This window comes from Neopelma chrysocephalum, unplaced genomic scaffold (assembly GCF_003984885.1).
Source record: "Neopelma chrysocephalum unplaced genomic scaffold, ASM398488v2 Primary Assembly neopelma1_22, whole genome shotgun sequence".
NCBI lineage: Eukaryota > Metazoa > Chordata > Aves > Passeriformes > Pipridae > Neopelma > Neopelma chrysocephalum.
This window is the reverse complement of record NW_020897689.1, coordinates 22,545,450-22,561,459: the sequence shown is the minus strand read 5'-3', so window position 1 is coordinate 22,561,459 and position 16,010 is coordinate 22,545,450. Positions and strand designations below refer to the sequence as shown.

The 16,010-nt window shown below is 40.0% G+C and overlaps 1 protein-coding gene across 2 annotated transcripts in view; it reads right to left on the bottom strand.

The window, feature by feature from the left end:
* CHST9 (carbohydrate sulfotransferase 9) overlaps positions 1–15,371 on the bottom strand; it is a 96,718-nt gene extending 81,347 nt beyond the window's left edge. The window contains exons 1-3 of one of the 2 annotated variants that reach the window (XM_027674827.1): positions 14,950–15,371; positions 14,748–14,849; positions 8,087–8,295 (exon numbers count right to left, since the gene is read on the bottom strand). In XM_027674827.1, coding sequence (XP_027530628.1) covers positions 8,087–8,186 — 100 coding nt within the window. In that variant the 5' untranslated portion in view covers positions 8,187–8,295; positions 14,748–14,849; positions 14,950–15,371. Of the gene's footprint in view, positions 1–8,086; positions 8,296–13,058; positions 13,137–14,747; positions 14,850–14,949 lie in introns of those variants that run through there. The other variant, XM_027674836.1, reaches the window with a different exon arrangement.
* Positions 15,372–16,010: the final 639 nt, after the last annotated feature.

The window sequence follows — 16,010 nt, the reverse complement described above, 5'->3', positions numbered from 1 at the left end:
TAAGCTGATTTGACCATTGACCCTGATTTTGGATAGAATTGAGAAAATTTGGGAGATGTTTTCGGGGAGTTATTTGTTTTGGATTTTGTTGTTGTTTAAACATAACATTTGATAGAACGCAGCTAGCTCCCCTTTATGGCTGAAGACAGTAACATTCACTCCCACAGATATAGCCACAAGGCTCAAGGTTGGAGGAACTGGGAAGAAAAACACTATATGCTGATGTGTCATGAATCTTCCCAGTTTCAAACTGACAGTTATGAAATGCTGTCTACAGAAATATTGTAAAATGGAGAAACATTCTTTCTCTTTGAAAATGCCTTTAATATACAAGAAAAATAATGCAAAAAGTGAGGCAGTTGTCTGAAGAAGCAGGGACCTAAACTCGAAAGCCAAGCCAGTATCCTTGCTGCTGTGAAATAGTGATTACCTTTAAAAGATAATAAAAAAAGAACTGCAAACAAAACCGGGTTTTCCACATTAAAAAAAAAAAAAGTTCTAGGCACTTCTCTTCTTCCTTGAACCTTTTGCTCCATGATATACATCACGTTTTTTCCAGCTAAATCATACACATCATCTGTCAGACATTAATCCTTGGTATACTGAAGGGCTCCCATTACTTGAAACCTGTCAGCCTCCTGATCTTTAAATGTTTGTTTCACACATGTTGCAAGATGATCAGAATTATCCTGAATTTATAGCAATAGCCCGTTTACAGTAACACCAAATGAGTAAAATGGAAGAAAAAGACAGAAACAATGGCTTTTGAGTCTGAATACCAAAACAATTCTTCTATATAAACTCATCCCCTAGTATCCAACATAGCTGATTGCGGTAAGAAGATAGGTTTCCATCTAAAATATTTCTCCTACCAGCAGCCCCTACTCCCACAAAAGAAGGGAAATAAGGGGGATACTTCAATATATATACATACAAATATGTATATACACACATTTAAAATAAATACCAGATTTTTAAATTTAATTTCAGTAAGAAATGAAAGGTTTCCCTTGGAATTTTACAGAGACCACACCACATGTTCTAACAGGACTGTTTGTAATCAAGCTACATATCAAAGCAGTTTAACATCAGACACAGAGGTAAGCAGCCTTAAATATACTCCAGCAGCAACGACTTGTCCTTTTGAAAACTTACAGCTTAATTAGGAAAAATAGAACAAGTCAGGAACAGAGAAACTTTCATCTTTTCATCATCATTTCTAGAGAGTAAGTCATGAGGAGCAGCTGAGGGAGCTGGGGTTGTTCAGCCTGGAGAAAAGGAGGCTCGGGGGAGAGACCTCATCACTCTCTGCAACTACCTGAAAGGTTTTAGCCAGGTGGGGGGTTGGCCTCTTCTCCCAGGCAACAAGTAACAGGCTGAGAAGACAGCCTCAAGTTGCACTAGGGGAGCTTCAGGCTAGACATCACAAGGAAGTTCTTCACAGAAAGGGTCATTAAGCACTGGAACTGACTGCCCAGAGAGGTGGTGGAGTCACCATCCTTGGAGGTGTTCAAGAAATGACCAGACACAGCACTTAGTTTTATGGTTTAGTTAACAAGGTGGTAATTGGTCAAAGGTTGAATTTGATGGTCTTAGAGGTCTTTTCCAACCTAAATGATTCTGTGATCTCAATTTTTTTCTACTGTTACTTCTTAATGATGTAAGACTATATGTATGTCTTAAATATGCAAGAAAGAGTATATTCAGATGTCCTCACTATAATTAAGCTATGTGTTACACCCTTCTAGAAGTAGACCTCTGTGGTCTAGGTACAAACAAAGTTGTGTTGGTTGTCAAAAGCTTATACACAATAATACACGAAATGTCATCAGCTTCCACTCAAATGTGCTATTGAATATATAGTTGACAGGAGCCCCTAGACGACACCCCATTTAGTTTCTTTTGTATCACCAGAACATGGAAGCTAAATACCACCGGACTAAAACATACCACCAACTCTGAAACACTCTCCCACAACACCAACAAGGAAAGAGCATGGCAGGAATTTCTTGCAAGACAGAAGGATTTCTAAAATTAGATGCGACTTAGCTATAGGAATGATAAAAGTAAAATGAATGAAATGCAAGATTGAGGGCCACTAAAGAGCCAGAGCTGGGAAGAACATCCTCAAAACCAGATAAATACAGCCTTAAGTGTTATATACTGCAATATGAAATTTTAACTTCTTAAAGCTTCTAGGGTTTGCAACTGCTGAAGACAGGGTGAGACTCTACAATCTCTAGCTCAGAAAACCACTTTTTCCTATATTTAGCTTTTATTCATATTTTTACATCATTATGGTCTGAGAAAGTATCAATTTCCACCTGTTTCTTATTAGGTTTTTTCCCCCGCAAAGATAATTGTTCCCTCCCTACAGCTCGCAATCACTGAAAGCGGAGGGGGAAAGGAAACCCTATGTAAACTCTGTTATTTGGTGAAATTTTCCTAATAAAATTTTGTAGCATTTCTGGGACTTCAACAACCCTATAACTGTTCACCAAGCAGCATTTACTGATCCTATTGAATCCTCTTTCTTTTGTGCTGCAATCCAATAATGGGGCAGATTTAAAAAAAAACAACAAAACCCAAGAAACAAAACCACTTTATACAGAGAACACAGCATATTCTGACCAGAAGGGCAAAACCTAAAAACACCCACCCTCATTAGAACAGCTGCATTAGTAGCTGGACATTGTAAAGCAGGAAGATTTGTTTGCCATACCAGTGATGTTCTCCAGCAGAGTTAGCAAGACTTCCATAAACTGTCCAAGACTTTAAAAACAGAAATATTTCAATGTAACTAGAAGAATTAAATTATTCACGATTAATAACCATTTTTGAGCAGTGTCCTTTTCTCTTTTATTTACAAACCTGTCTTCTACAAATATATTAGTCTAATGTATTTTCTGAAGATGGTCTAGGAAAACTATGACTTCCCTGGAACAATTGCCTTTGTAATTCAGTACATATGAACTGTCCTTTAAGCCACATTGATGTTTCTTCACTTAGACAAAGTTTAAATAAAAAACAACCTGCAGAAACAGCAAAGAATATATATTATCACGTGTATCCACACATTCATTTGCTACTTAGAGTGTCAAGACAAGGAAGAAAGTCTCTCCATGGACTCAAAATACCTCACCAGACTACTAAAGGACCCAAAAGATCCCCTTGGAGTTCCAAATCTGGCAAAGTAGGGGAAAAAGCCCACCTTTTTATGCTCAGCAGTATGTAGTATATATAGAGAATATGCTGAGTTGGAAGTGATCCACAAGGATCATCAAGTCCAAATCCTAGTTCTGCATGGGACCACTCCCAAGAGTCACACCATGTGCCTGAGAGCGCTGTCCAAATGCTTCTTGAACTCTGTCAGGCTTGGTGCTGTGACCACTTCCCTGGGGAACCTGTTCCAGTGCCCAACCACCCTCTGGGCGAAGAATCTTTTAGTAATATCTAACCTAAACCTCCTCTGACACAACTTCAGCCTGGATGGCTACAGCAAGAGCAGACTAAGTTGTGAAAGCTCATGTTAATTCATGGAATTTCAAACTTTTCCTAAAATGTGATTTTTTAAAATTTTGATTCTTCACAAAAACAAAACCTGTGGCCTGAGGAATGGGTATAAGGTCTGTGTGATGAAGCTCCTCAGGAGGTAGATGCACAAAATTGCAAGAAAGTACATGGACTGCAGAAGGATGTCTGGGCACCCACTGATACTACAAAACTGCTATCTCGCAAAGTGAGGAGAAAGCAAGCAGAAAAATCTCAGTATCCTTCAGGCGAGATACAAAGATGCTGAGAAAGAGAAGAGTCAGACTTTCTCACCTTTGGGGACCAGAAATCTATGGGAGGGCAGTGCAGCCTTCTTCACATTAATTGGTAGTCATATTGTACCCCATGAAACACTAAAGTAGCCCTCCATAATCATGAATTTAATAAGCACACTTCACAAAAAGGAATTACACAAACTTTAAGAGGATGAAAAAACCCAACACACAGTAAAACCCCACACAACAAGCTCAGCATACAGATCTAATCATAAAGATATTCTTGGATTATTTTTTACTAATCAGTCACACTAAATCCATCAGTAGTCTTCCCAAAAAGGAAGAGTTTTAAAGTACAAAATTATAATCCCTAACTTAACGCTCCAATTCACATTTCTAACATTTCAGGATTAAAACACAGGCATCTTTTGCAACCCACAATCCCCTAATTCAGGTGATTCATGTTATAGAACTCAACATGAACCCTGGAAACCCAGAAGTTTGCTTCCCCTGCATATGATTAATGGTGCTGGAAATTACTAAACATGTAATAAATAGTAATTGCTTTTTAATCAGTGCCACAATATTTGATGCTTGCACTGAATAATGCAAGACCATATGGAGAACTGCCAAGTAAATCTGTAGCATCTAGTTGAATTCACACTAAGCTTCATTTATGTATGTGAATTTATGTATAAGTGAATATATTTATACATGGAGAACATGAAGTGCTCCATATATATTACATTATCAATGTCGTCAATTAAATTTTCATCCAGATGAAGTCTGTATATGTTGATGCTCACGTTGGACTATTGATAAGTCTGTACCCAATTACTCCACTGATGTGATCTGAAGACACCTAACAGAAGGGCTCTACCAGATCTAAGTAAAGATATATCATCCTGTCTTTATACACTCCATGCACAGAGCCAAATCAAGAAACTTGCCTGTTCTCTCAGTCTGCTAATGTCTCTTAAAAACCATCAGAGAGGACTACCACGTAGCTAGCAGCTGTTTCTTAGACATCTCTAAATGAAAGATTTTCCCTTTTTTAAGATATAGGGATGATGAACGTGACTAGAAATAATCTGAAGTGACCAAGCACAGTGGGAGGGGGCAGAAGACATGGCCGTGCTGAGAGGTGCATCCAGCTGCTGAGCCTGTGGGTGCCTCTGAAGCAGACGGACAGCATGAAAAATTAGGGAAAGTGTTCCTGGGCTGGATACATTTGAGTAATGAGGGAAGTTTGTAAAAGTCAATCAGAAAAAAACACGCTTAGATAAGATCAGACTAGAGCAAAATAAGATAAACACAAGAATCAAATCACAGCTGAGATCTCAAAGATATGAAGAGCAAATAGAGAGAAAAGATACAAAAAGAGAGAAAGCAAACCATGAATAAAAAGCAGCATTAGGTCAGTGTGAAAAATTATGATTAGCGAGAAAAATTGGCAATAAGAATGGTGAATGTGAAAGCAAATAATCCAACTTTAATATAGTAGGACAAACATTAACAAGGACATTGAAAATTACCATACAATTTTCCAGTTCCCCAGAAAATCTACATATGATTGGGAATAATTCACACCACAGCTAGAAGAGACTGAGAAATAAGTATGAACATTACAAACAACAACTGAGTAAAATTCACTATCTTTTCCAGAGATTGTGGTATATAAAGCTCCAAGTCAGTTATTCAGACGAATAGGGTGGTAAGCAGCAGCAGTTCACAGGTGCAAAACAGTTACACTCCTAAACTCAAGAACATCCAACTTTCCATCCCTTCACCAACCAAATGCAAACACGAATGCTGCAGGTCTTGAGCAGGGCACTGTGGAAGATAAAAATAGTTCTGCCTGCAACAAACACTTGTCTCTACAGGCTCACAACCCGGCAGTTGAGAAGCACGAGGTGCACTTTTCCATTTCCTAATAGAACATCAAATCACATGCTCAGCCACTTGCAGATTAAAACTAGCTGTCTTACAGCTGTGCAACTAGTGATAGGATTAAAGGAACACATAAAATCCTTGCAAAGATACTTGTCAATTTGGGATTCTCCAGATACAACTCATTCTCAAAAAAGCCACACATTGCATAGCACATGGCAATATCAAAAACACAGCAGAAGAGGGAAAAAATTCCAAAATGCCCATAACTAAACTAATGTATATTGTGAAAATGCAGAGAAGTTTTATTTTATATCAACTCTATAGCAGCATACAGGGGGGGAACATTAGAGAATTCAGTTGCAGAAGGTTTAGAGGACATACAGGTGTTTAAAATAAAAAAGAATGGCTCTCTACATGTTAAATTGGAAGAAGAAGAGGCAAGAACAGACACCAAAGAACGAGTTTTTTCCATGCTCTTGCCAAAGTATATGACCTAGGTACTGTAGAGAATGCAAAAATTTTTTTTTTTTGGATCTTGCTGAAGTGCTGTCACAACAGCAGTCCAGTGAGATAAAAGGGCACTCAAAACTGCAGGCATGCTTTAAACTCACTAAGCATTCTGTTATTCTCTGATAGCTTTCATTTTATTACAAAAATGTTTCCACATGGAAATGACTTATGTGTGCAAGGAGAAGCCTCTCTCCTGAAGAAGATTATAGCAATACATCAAAGAAAACCCCAAAGAAAGCACCTAGTTGCCAAAAAAAATATAGTATGTTCTAAGTCCCCCTTTATTGTATTTTTCCTGTTTCTTCTTAATGGTAGAGAGATACAGACAAAAGAAAGGAGTGGAAAAAAACACAATGAGAAACAGCAACATGGAGCACTGCAAGAAAAGAAAGGTTAATTACAGCACAAGAAAAGATGCAAGGAATGTGAAGAATGTCAGCAAGTAAATAAATCAATAATCTACAGTCATCATCTGCATTCCTGAACTACCTTGAAAGCAAGGATATCTGCCCTTAGCATTCCTGACAACAGTAGAGATATTCAAGGAAGACCCCCCCTGCTGCACACTCAGTTTCTGCCAGCACCCTTGTGTCAACAGCTGATTACAAGGGAACTTTTTCAAAGGGAGCCTGTACTATCTCTTATAACAGCTTTTTTAATACAAGCTTGTAAATACCTTGGGACAGCCCAGAAATATTAACAAGCCAAAATTCATGTTGTGATTATTGCTTTTAGTTGAAAAAAACCTCAAGGTCATTATCAAACAATTGCAGGAATGATGCACTAGGTTCCCCCTCAACACTGCTCTCTAAAACATACCAGAGCCTAGCAGCTCATATGGAATAACAGCACAGATCAATAAAGCCGTAACACTAATGGGGTTTTACAGATATATTTCTTCACAATGGTATCAACATACTATAAGACTTTTACAAAGGAAATGGAAGGTGAGCAATAGAGACAAGGAGATCTAAAAGTCAAGACTCAACAAGTTGGAAACATTCTGTATTGCTGATGGAGAAAAACAAAAAAAAAACAAACCCCAAAACAAAACCCCAACCCTCAAAACAAGTATATAACTGACATCAAGGATATGCCATCAAGTAATATGACACAACAGAAATGGATCTGCAGAGCCAAACAGTGGGTGCTGAGGGCCTTACTGACAGCCACCCCTTACACATTTCAGGGGAGGCTTACTTCAGATGAACTCTAGACTAGTCACATGAACTGAGCATCCAGTAAGGGTTGAGCTGAGTAGCCCGACTTAGTTTTGTCCATAAAAGAATTCAGATCAACCTCTCGTGCAAACCAAAACATTGGAAATGGGGAACAGAAATTCAATTCAGCAGTGTAATTCTTGGCCACTGCTAACACAGATTTACCTGAAGTTGCAATATGACTCTGATGCTATATATAAAAAGTCTTGTAAGTCCAGTATCTGTCTCAAACAAACAGCAACAAAAAAGAAAAGGATAGAACGATTCCATGAGCACTGTTGCTTAGAAGATCACTTTTGTTTACAAGACGTAGCAGTAATTCTTCAAAAATTGCTTTGCCACACAGAACATAATGTAAAAAACCCACCGCAAATCTTCATATAGAATTATTTCTAAACTGGACTTGCTTGTCTTCATGCATACACAGAATGCTTTTGCAACACTTGCTTTTGCAAATGAAGCTGATACAATACAATTAGGTAGCTGGGGGCATCTTTTTATGTGACTGAAGAAATTTCTTAATGAAGTGTAGCAATCAAAACAAGCCTATTTTCAATGCCATTCCACAGCAAAGCTGGGGGCTCCACCCCCAACTGTCCACATGTATTCAACAGATTTTACAGTCATCTTTTACATAATGGATGCAATTACATTAAAAAAAAGAAAAAAAAGAGAGAGAGAGAAAACTTATTGTACCTGTATGTTGTTCTTCAATCCAAGCTTGTAGATACATGAAGAGGAATAGACCAGCTACTCCAAACAGCAGTACAGACACAAAGACTTGTCTTAGGTTCATGACCCTATCAGGGGTCCTCTTTTCAGCTTTCAAAAAGACTCATGGTTCACTTTTCTGAAGTTTTCAGCATGTCTGCATCTTCTTCAGTATCTTCCCCAGAGACACGAACCTGGAATAACAAGAGATGGAGGTTGTTCTCCGTTTTTATTCTTCACCAGAGACTGTGTAAACAGCATACTATATACAAGCTGGAACTCTTACAAGACATTACTTTCAGTGCTTATATTTCTGTTCACAGCCTCAATGCTTTTTCTACCCCTGTATGAGTTCCAAGCAGAAGTGTTTCCTGAAGTAGCTGAAAAGACAATTTCACCTCCACAACACCAAACATCACCCGCTGCTGTAACAGAAGGAGGTGATGACCCAAACGAGATCATCAAGTGTCACACCAGTGCACCACCAGCACACCACTCTGTCTGCCAACCTTCACAGCTGAGAAGCTACAGCAAGCAGCTGGAGCCTCTCAGGAGCCTGCAGTCACCCCCACAACACAACAACTCTGTTTGCAGTGCCTCAACATCAGTTCAGCCTATGCATCGAGGAGTCATACTCTGATGTTTACCGTCAAATATGAATCTAAGGTGAGTTTTTCAGGGTTACAAAATGTGAGCATGAGAATATATCAGTAACGCAGCAGAAAAGGAATTAGCAGATCATCTTTTTACTCAGCTATTTTGCATCATGGAGAAGGACCTGTCAGGAACTCAATTCTTGACACTAAATTTAAGGAAAATGAGCTCAAATGTAAAAACTTATAAAAAATATTACTTTCTGGCACACCAGTGGGCCCAGAAAAAATAATTTACCTGATACCCCGCACCTGACACAAAGGGTTCATAAAATTCAGTTTATAACATCAGAACATAGAAGACACTGTGGAACACTAAAAAGACAACTCCTTAACCTGAATAAGAATGCCCTCACTTTGAAAGTGCATTATTAGATGCTGAAGAGCAGGTGTTGAAATTGGCCTCGCAGCAAATGTGTTAAAATTCAATATAATGGACATCCTTGTAAGTGCACATCTGACAGAAGAGTCTGGTGAACTACCACAAAGAATGCCAGGAAAAACTCAAGCTTTTAAAGGAATACAGCCTAATGGAAGATATTAAAAGAGGAATCTTTTTAAAAAGTAGAGCTAAAGTACATGTGCATTCAAATACACAGGAAAAGAAAATTCAGGCACTTAATAGTTATTCTGAAACATGCAAGTACTGCATGTTCCACAAGTTTATATTTTTAAATAACTTAACCACTACATCTAGAATTGCTGAATTTCTAAAAATACAGTACACATAAAGCTTAGCAGGAACTCCCATTAAAAACAGCTGTTGAATGAACGAAGTTACTACATTAGAAAGACAAAGGATTTCAAGAACAACAAAACTGTGTTCAGAACTTTCCAGATTTTTTTCCAATTCTGTGCCACTAAACTATACGCTTCTCTTAACCACAAACATGCCTGCAGAAAATGCAATCCACAGTTTAAATATTAATCATTTTATATGTAATTGTTATGTAGAAGACAAATAGTTAGACATTAACAGAATGTAAATGTTCTATCTGAAGTCATTTTCATGAAGCAACTGGTTCAAACCTGGCACACGAAAGAAAGGTGAGTATGTGCTTTATTGCACCTAGCTCTCTCTGCTTTGATTCAGTAGAGAGGGAATTTCCTCCATGTTATATACGAGTACCTGTTTACAGCTATTGAGATGATGCACAGGATTGGAAGGAAGCATTTTCTTTGGGCAAAACCAAAGAAAATGCTTGGGGAATTCTGTGAAATGCTTTTTGTAAAGGTGTGGGTAGTGGAGCCTCCTTTCAGCCAGCTCTTCATTAGATGTTATCACTTGCATCTTCTATTCCTACAGTGCCCTCAGAATTCTCAGACTTGCAGTCTTCTTTATCTATGCTACAAGGTTTATTTAGATCTTTGCACCCAACTTCAGTGCTGCAGCTAATGCACTGTTTGCATGTCTTCAGAAATCACTTTGCTGATAAGACAGAAGCTTCTCAGCATAAGCGATGCTTAAGGAATCATTAGTCAAAGAATCAACAAGTACAAACCTCTTCTGTTTTGCTGTAGACAAAAGCTGTGTTGTTCATGTAACAGGACATTGACAACATCTGGATTAGGAAAAAAGATTAAAAACAGCAAATAAATAAGATGTGAGGATCTGAATAAGTATCTTTGAAATAAAGTATTTAAATTAGAAAGCAAGAATCAATTTCTTTTGAAAAAAAGTTGTTTGGGATTCACAAGTTTCTCTCATAATAGAAAAGTAAGCAATCTGGACACACACAATGAAGTGGCATGCTCCAAATAAGCCTGCTTTTGTGGTTTTGTCACTTTCTCCGATTTCCGATTACAAAAACCTCCCAAATTTTCAGCCCTTCTTTCTGAAAAGTGTCCTTGAGGAGGGGCAAGAAAAGCTTTTCAGGCTACGTAGATGATGCTGAAAGTAAAGTATTTCAGATCACATCTTCACAAACATTTCTGACAAACGTACGCTGGCACTGCTGCGCTCTCCAGTCACTTGTTCTCATGACCCCTGACTGCCCAGCTCTTGCCACTCTTGCCATGAGGGCTTACACACCTGTTCAGCAACATTTTTCCGAATGTTCATCCAGCTAAATAGATGGATGGATAGCTCATCCAGCTAAAAACTGCCCCAGGAAAAGGAATGGGGACCTTACTGACCAAGGAAGTCAGGGAACATTTGTTTAATCAAATTATAGTTCCCAAAGGATTTACCCAAGGAATAGTGCTGATGTTTTTTCCTTTAGCAGTAGCAGCTATCGCATGCATCCATGACACACGATAGCACAGGATACACAGCTGACCTTGCCCAGACGCCATCATGGCTGCATCCAGCACCATCTACAAGACCTGAAAGGTGATGATGCAGGTGCACAGTAAAATCAGGAGCACTTCCTAATAATTTAACCTGACAATAAGAAAACAGATGTTCTTCTACTAGATAGTTTTGGTTTTGAGTGGATAGACGTTCCTAAAAGGAAACAGCAGTTCCAGGTGCCTTTTTTTTTTTTAAACTACTGAACATACCCTAAAGCCGATTCACTTCACCATCACTACAATTATCTATGTATCAAGAACTTACATGCTGTTTGCAATTAATATCTTAATTTAATATCTTTAAATTTAATTTATATGAAACTGTGTTCTTTGTTTATATGTTGGTTAAGTTTTAAGGTTAGTTTTAAGGTTAGTTTTAAATAAGAGTAACACTATTTTAATTAAGACTACCTATTTTAGCACAGGTCAGACTCTAAATACATCAAAGCCATCCAAACTCTGAAGCTATTCTGCTACCTTATAAGATTTTAAAGGCTTTTCAGCTTGAATAAGTAGTTTAATTTATTTAACACAGTGATTTGTAACCCACATATGAAAAAATTATAGTGACATTTAAAAAAGTCTGTGTGTATGAGTCTTCTATCAGAACTCGAAAAATGGCTGCACAACATTGACAAATTTGCTCCCTTGGTATTAAAAAGCAATGCTTATGGATAACACTCTCAGGCATCCTGGAAAAGAGGAAATACCTGCAAATATTCTTTAATCAAGATAAATGCTTTCTTGAGGCTGTAAAGAGCCAACAAGCAATTACTTTCAACCTAGGTATTTTCAAAAGGGATCAGCCGTATCCAGAGGTTCAGCATCCCTACTTAAGCTGTGAATCCTGCTTTACTACCAATTGTGGGCAACATGGCTCCACTGGGGGGTATTTTGACCATCCTGCTGGATGGGATTCTTGCTACAGGGAAACTAACATAGCCCTCCCTTGCTACAGGGAAACTAATGCTGTGACCCTCTTGTCTATGCTGAACTAGATTCTTGCTTTTGCCCAACCTCACCCCCACCTCTTTCAGGTGTATGGAGCCCAATGTCCCAACTGTTTCAACTCAAGCTTTCACAGAAAATGTCATAGTGACCCATGCAACCTTTTGAGTACTGGAGAGAGATTACTACATACTAATCTTATCCACCATGGACAAACAGTTAATCTGGCAGAAAATAGCACCACATGCCTTAGAAGACAAACACAGACTTCTTTGCAGCAAAAATGTAGAAATTTAACAAGTTTATCGTCATTCACTTCTGAGGCCAAATTGTTAAAAATTTGTCAAATATTAAGGGTTTTGAGAATGCACATTCCACTGATATAAAATCCTTGCATTTTTCCCATTGTGTTTGGGTTCAAAGAGGCACATTCCTGTACAGGGCCAACACAAGCAATTGAAATAGCACAGCCACCCAAAAAGGGAGAAGAGTCCGCCTCCTGCTTTTGGCATGATTCTACATTTCAGTACATCATCCACCTCTTTCTTTCTGGCAAGCAAATATACCTGCAGCTGAGGAGAGGCACCCCAGCTCTCAGGTACCATTGCTGGCTTCTTCCTATTCTAGACCACACAAAATCAATGGCATCTGGTCACAGGATGTTTGCCTAACTTTAGATTTCCTTGCCACTGTGACCCTCACCATCATCTAGTTCCAAAATCAAGGATGTATAAAAGTAAAACATTAGATTGCCTCAACCTATTTAGAAATCTTCCTTTTAAATTCCTGTTCACCTTTTTTTCGTGCACCTTTTTTTCCTTCACCTGAAAAAAAAATAATCAAAAAGCATGGTTAACCAGCAGAATGCAGATGAAAAAAACCCAGACACTCTTTATAATGGTCAAAGCATTCATATTACTGTGGGATACCAAAATTCCCACCCACTCAGTATCTCCTTAGACACAACTGAATTAATGAAAGAAAAATGAGAAAAAGGACACAGAAAGCTACTGTAACCTCATGCACATTTTTTTTCTTTTTTTATTCCCTCCTTCCTTCCTTACCTCAAGAAGCACTACATTTTCTGATACCTCCACTGAAGTTATCACAGCAGAAATTTTGTACCGAGGAATGTTCTGCTGGACACTGGCCCAGGCTGCTTTCAGCCCAGTCTGTGGAAGGAGGCAAGGATATCTTTTCACTTCAACACTTCCCTTCCTCCCTCACTTCTCATCTGTTATCTTGTGTCCTACTTCACATACAGGTGATCCTTCAGGATCATCTTTCCACTGTCCACATCTCAACTTTCTGGCTTTGCAACAACTATCACAAGGCACAGCTCCAGCTCTTAACAATGCTTGCATAGTTCCTCATATCAGGCAATGCTGCTTTTTGTTCTGGTTTATTCCAAAGGTTGCTAGGAATATACATATAATATTTGCCATTTTCTATCTCCAGCAAGTTACACTGAATATTATGGTTGGGCGACGTCAAAGGCCCTACAGAAATTTGGTATAAATGAGTAGGCAGATCGAGATAATCAAACTCAGTGTTGCTGAGAACGTTTGTAAAAAATAAAAAACCACAACCAACCAATCAAACAAAAAACCCCTCACCAAACCCCCTCATAAAAACCCCAACCAAAAATCACCCCAAACCAAACCAAAATTCACATAATGTAGCCCTTCCTGTCTATAAGAATCTGCTGGGGAGATACAGACAGGGCAGTGGGGAGATACCCAGCATCCAGGCCCACTGGTACATCAGTCCTGCTGACACCTCAACACTTCTGCACCTGAAGAGCTGCTTATAAGAATGCTGTGTCAAAGTGTAACTGAAGACACCATCTGGCCTGCACAACTTTTATCACTGGCAATAAAAGAAGATTACTACCTACAAACATTGCAAATCAAGTTAAGAGAATTTTGTTAAGAGCTCCATAAGACACAAATAATGAAATATTTTTTTATGAAATACGTAGGGATTTCTTTTCAAAGGAGAGAGCTATTTTTATCAAAGTGAGCATCTTTCACTCACCCACTGATAATCCTGAAACAATAAAGCCGCTTTAAGAAAATAGAGCTCCAAAATTTAAAATTTCAACCGCAGTCAGGAAATTCCATACATCAACATCACCAAAGTAACTTCCCACCTAGCCAACCTGTACATATTTAACATTTTTCAACTTCCCTCTCCCTCTTTACATAGCAGACTACAATGCTGTTATAGCAATTAAGTTTTGTTATTAATACACTTTACAGCATATAACATATTGTACAAAATTAATAACGTGGCAAAGAAAATATGGTTTGCATTTGATTTCACCATTTTAAGCTATTAACGTCACTAGTTCCTCGTTATCCTTTCAATATATTTTCAAAGAAAAAAAACTCCTTTTAATGAAGCAATGGATGTAAACAAGACTCATTTTAGTAGAGGCATATATTTGTTTCTCATGCCATTAAAACTTTCCATAGGAATTGTACTAGGTGACTGAAAGCAATCCATAGCACCTGCATTGCTTCTGAGAACATGCACACCACTTACCTGATTCTGCACCTCAACCATAAATCCTATGACCATATTAGTATAATGCAAACAGCAACTTGCCTCAGACTTATAGTTTAATTTAAAGCTGCAGTTCTAAACAAACAAAAGTTATACTTGTGTTAATAACAGATAAATGCCAAGTTGTCCTATCCATGAGTATGCAGGTTAACACATCAGCATCATGGAAAGTTTTGGTTACTTACAGAAAACAAAGAAGACACCAAAAGCGTCGGGATCTGGAACTTCACCACTTCACCAGAATATTCAGTTCTAAGGGTTTCACTCTACAGCTGCCGGACATCTTGCTTAGAAAAGGAAAAATCATTATTATTCTTAGTAACAGTTCCCAGTCAGGACTGAGGGACCTCAGCAGACAAAGATAAGTTTGACATGCTTAGCTCTTACCTGTCTGAAGCATTGCTGGAAGTCAGTGAGCAGTCCCACATGGAAGACACCTGGATTTTGGGAAGTTAAAACAGATACAGGGCTCGCGAGACAGCAACTTGATGGCTCTCAGTCTTTTATCAGGATTGGAGGTGGGCTTTTTCCCCTCTCTTAGAACGGGGAAGATTAGGAGAAGGGCTGTGTCAAAGCAAGATCTTCCCTTTTTTTGAACTGGTGAAATGATTCGGTCTTGTTTATGGACTGCAGTGAACCCAGGTGTTCTCAGCACGCCAATAAGACTCGCAGCCTGCCCCAGTCATCCACTCTACTGCTATAAAACGCACAGGCAACACCAGCTCATTTTTTATTTTGGAGACGAGCCACGAATTCCCGGCGTGTGACGGAGCGGGGAGGTGCGGGGGCGTGAGGAGTCAGCAGAAAAGTTGGTGGGTGCGCGGAGCGCAGCCCCGCGCGGAGGCTCTGCGACCTCCGCAACTTCGGGGGAAGAGCCGCAGCCCCCTCGGGGCCGGTCCCGGCGCTGCAGCCCCTCGCCACGGCCGCGCCAGAGGGTCGGGGCTGACGCGGCCGCGGCTCGCCCGCCCCCCGGGACCGCTCCGCGCTGAACGCACTGGGGCGGCCGCACTGCCGCCGCCGCCTCCCGTTCCCGGCGGCAAAACTCCCGGCGCCGGGCGGTGCCGGCGGGGGAGCGGCTGCTGGTGGGGCCAGGGAGGAGATCCCGCAGTAAGCCCACCCAGCCACCTACCTTCCGTCCCGCTCGTCCCCCGTGGGTGCCCCGCGGCTGCACCTCTGCTCCTGCCCGCTGCTCCCGTCGCTCTCGGGAAGCGCCTCCGCAGCGGCGCCTACACACTAACTTTCCTTGCCAAACTTTGGGGGCGGGCGGGCTGGGGAGGTGCCCCCGGCCGCGCAGGACCCCCCAGCCCCGGCGGGCGGGTCCCCGCGGGGGCAGGTGACCGTGCCATGGCGAGGGCAGTCGCGCTCCCTCCCTTGTCACCCGGAGCCGAAGAGCTTTGCTGGCAGGTTTTTGTGTGCTGTTATAAATCCATGGGTAACTTTCCCTGTGT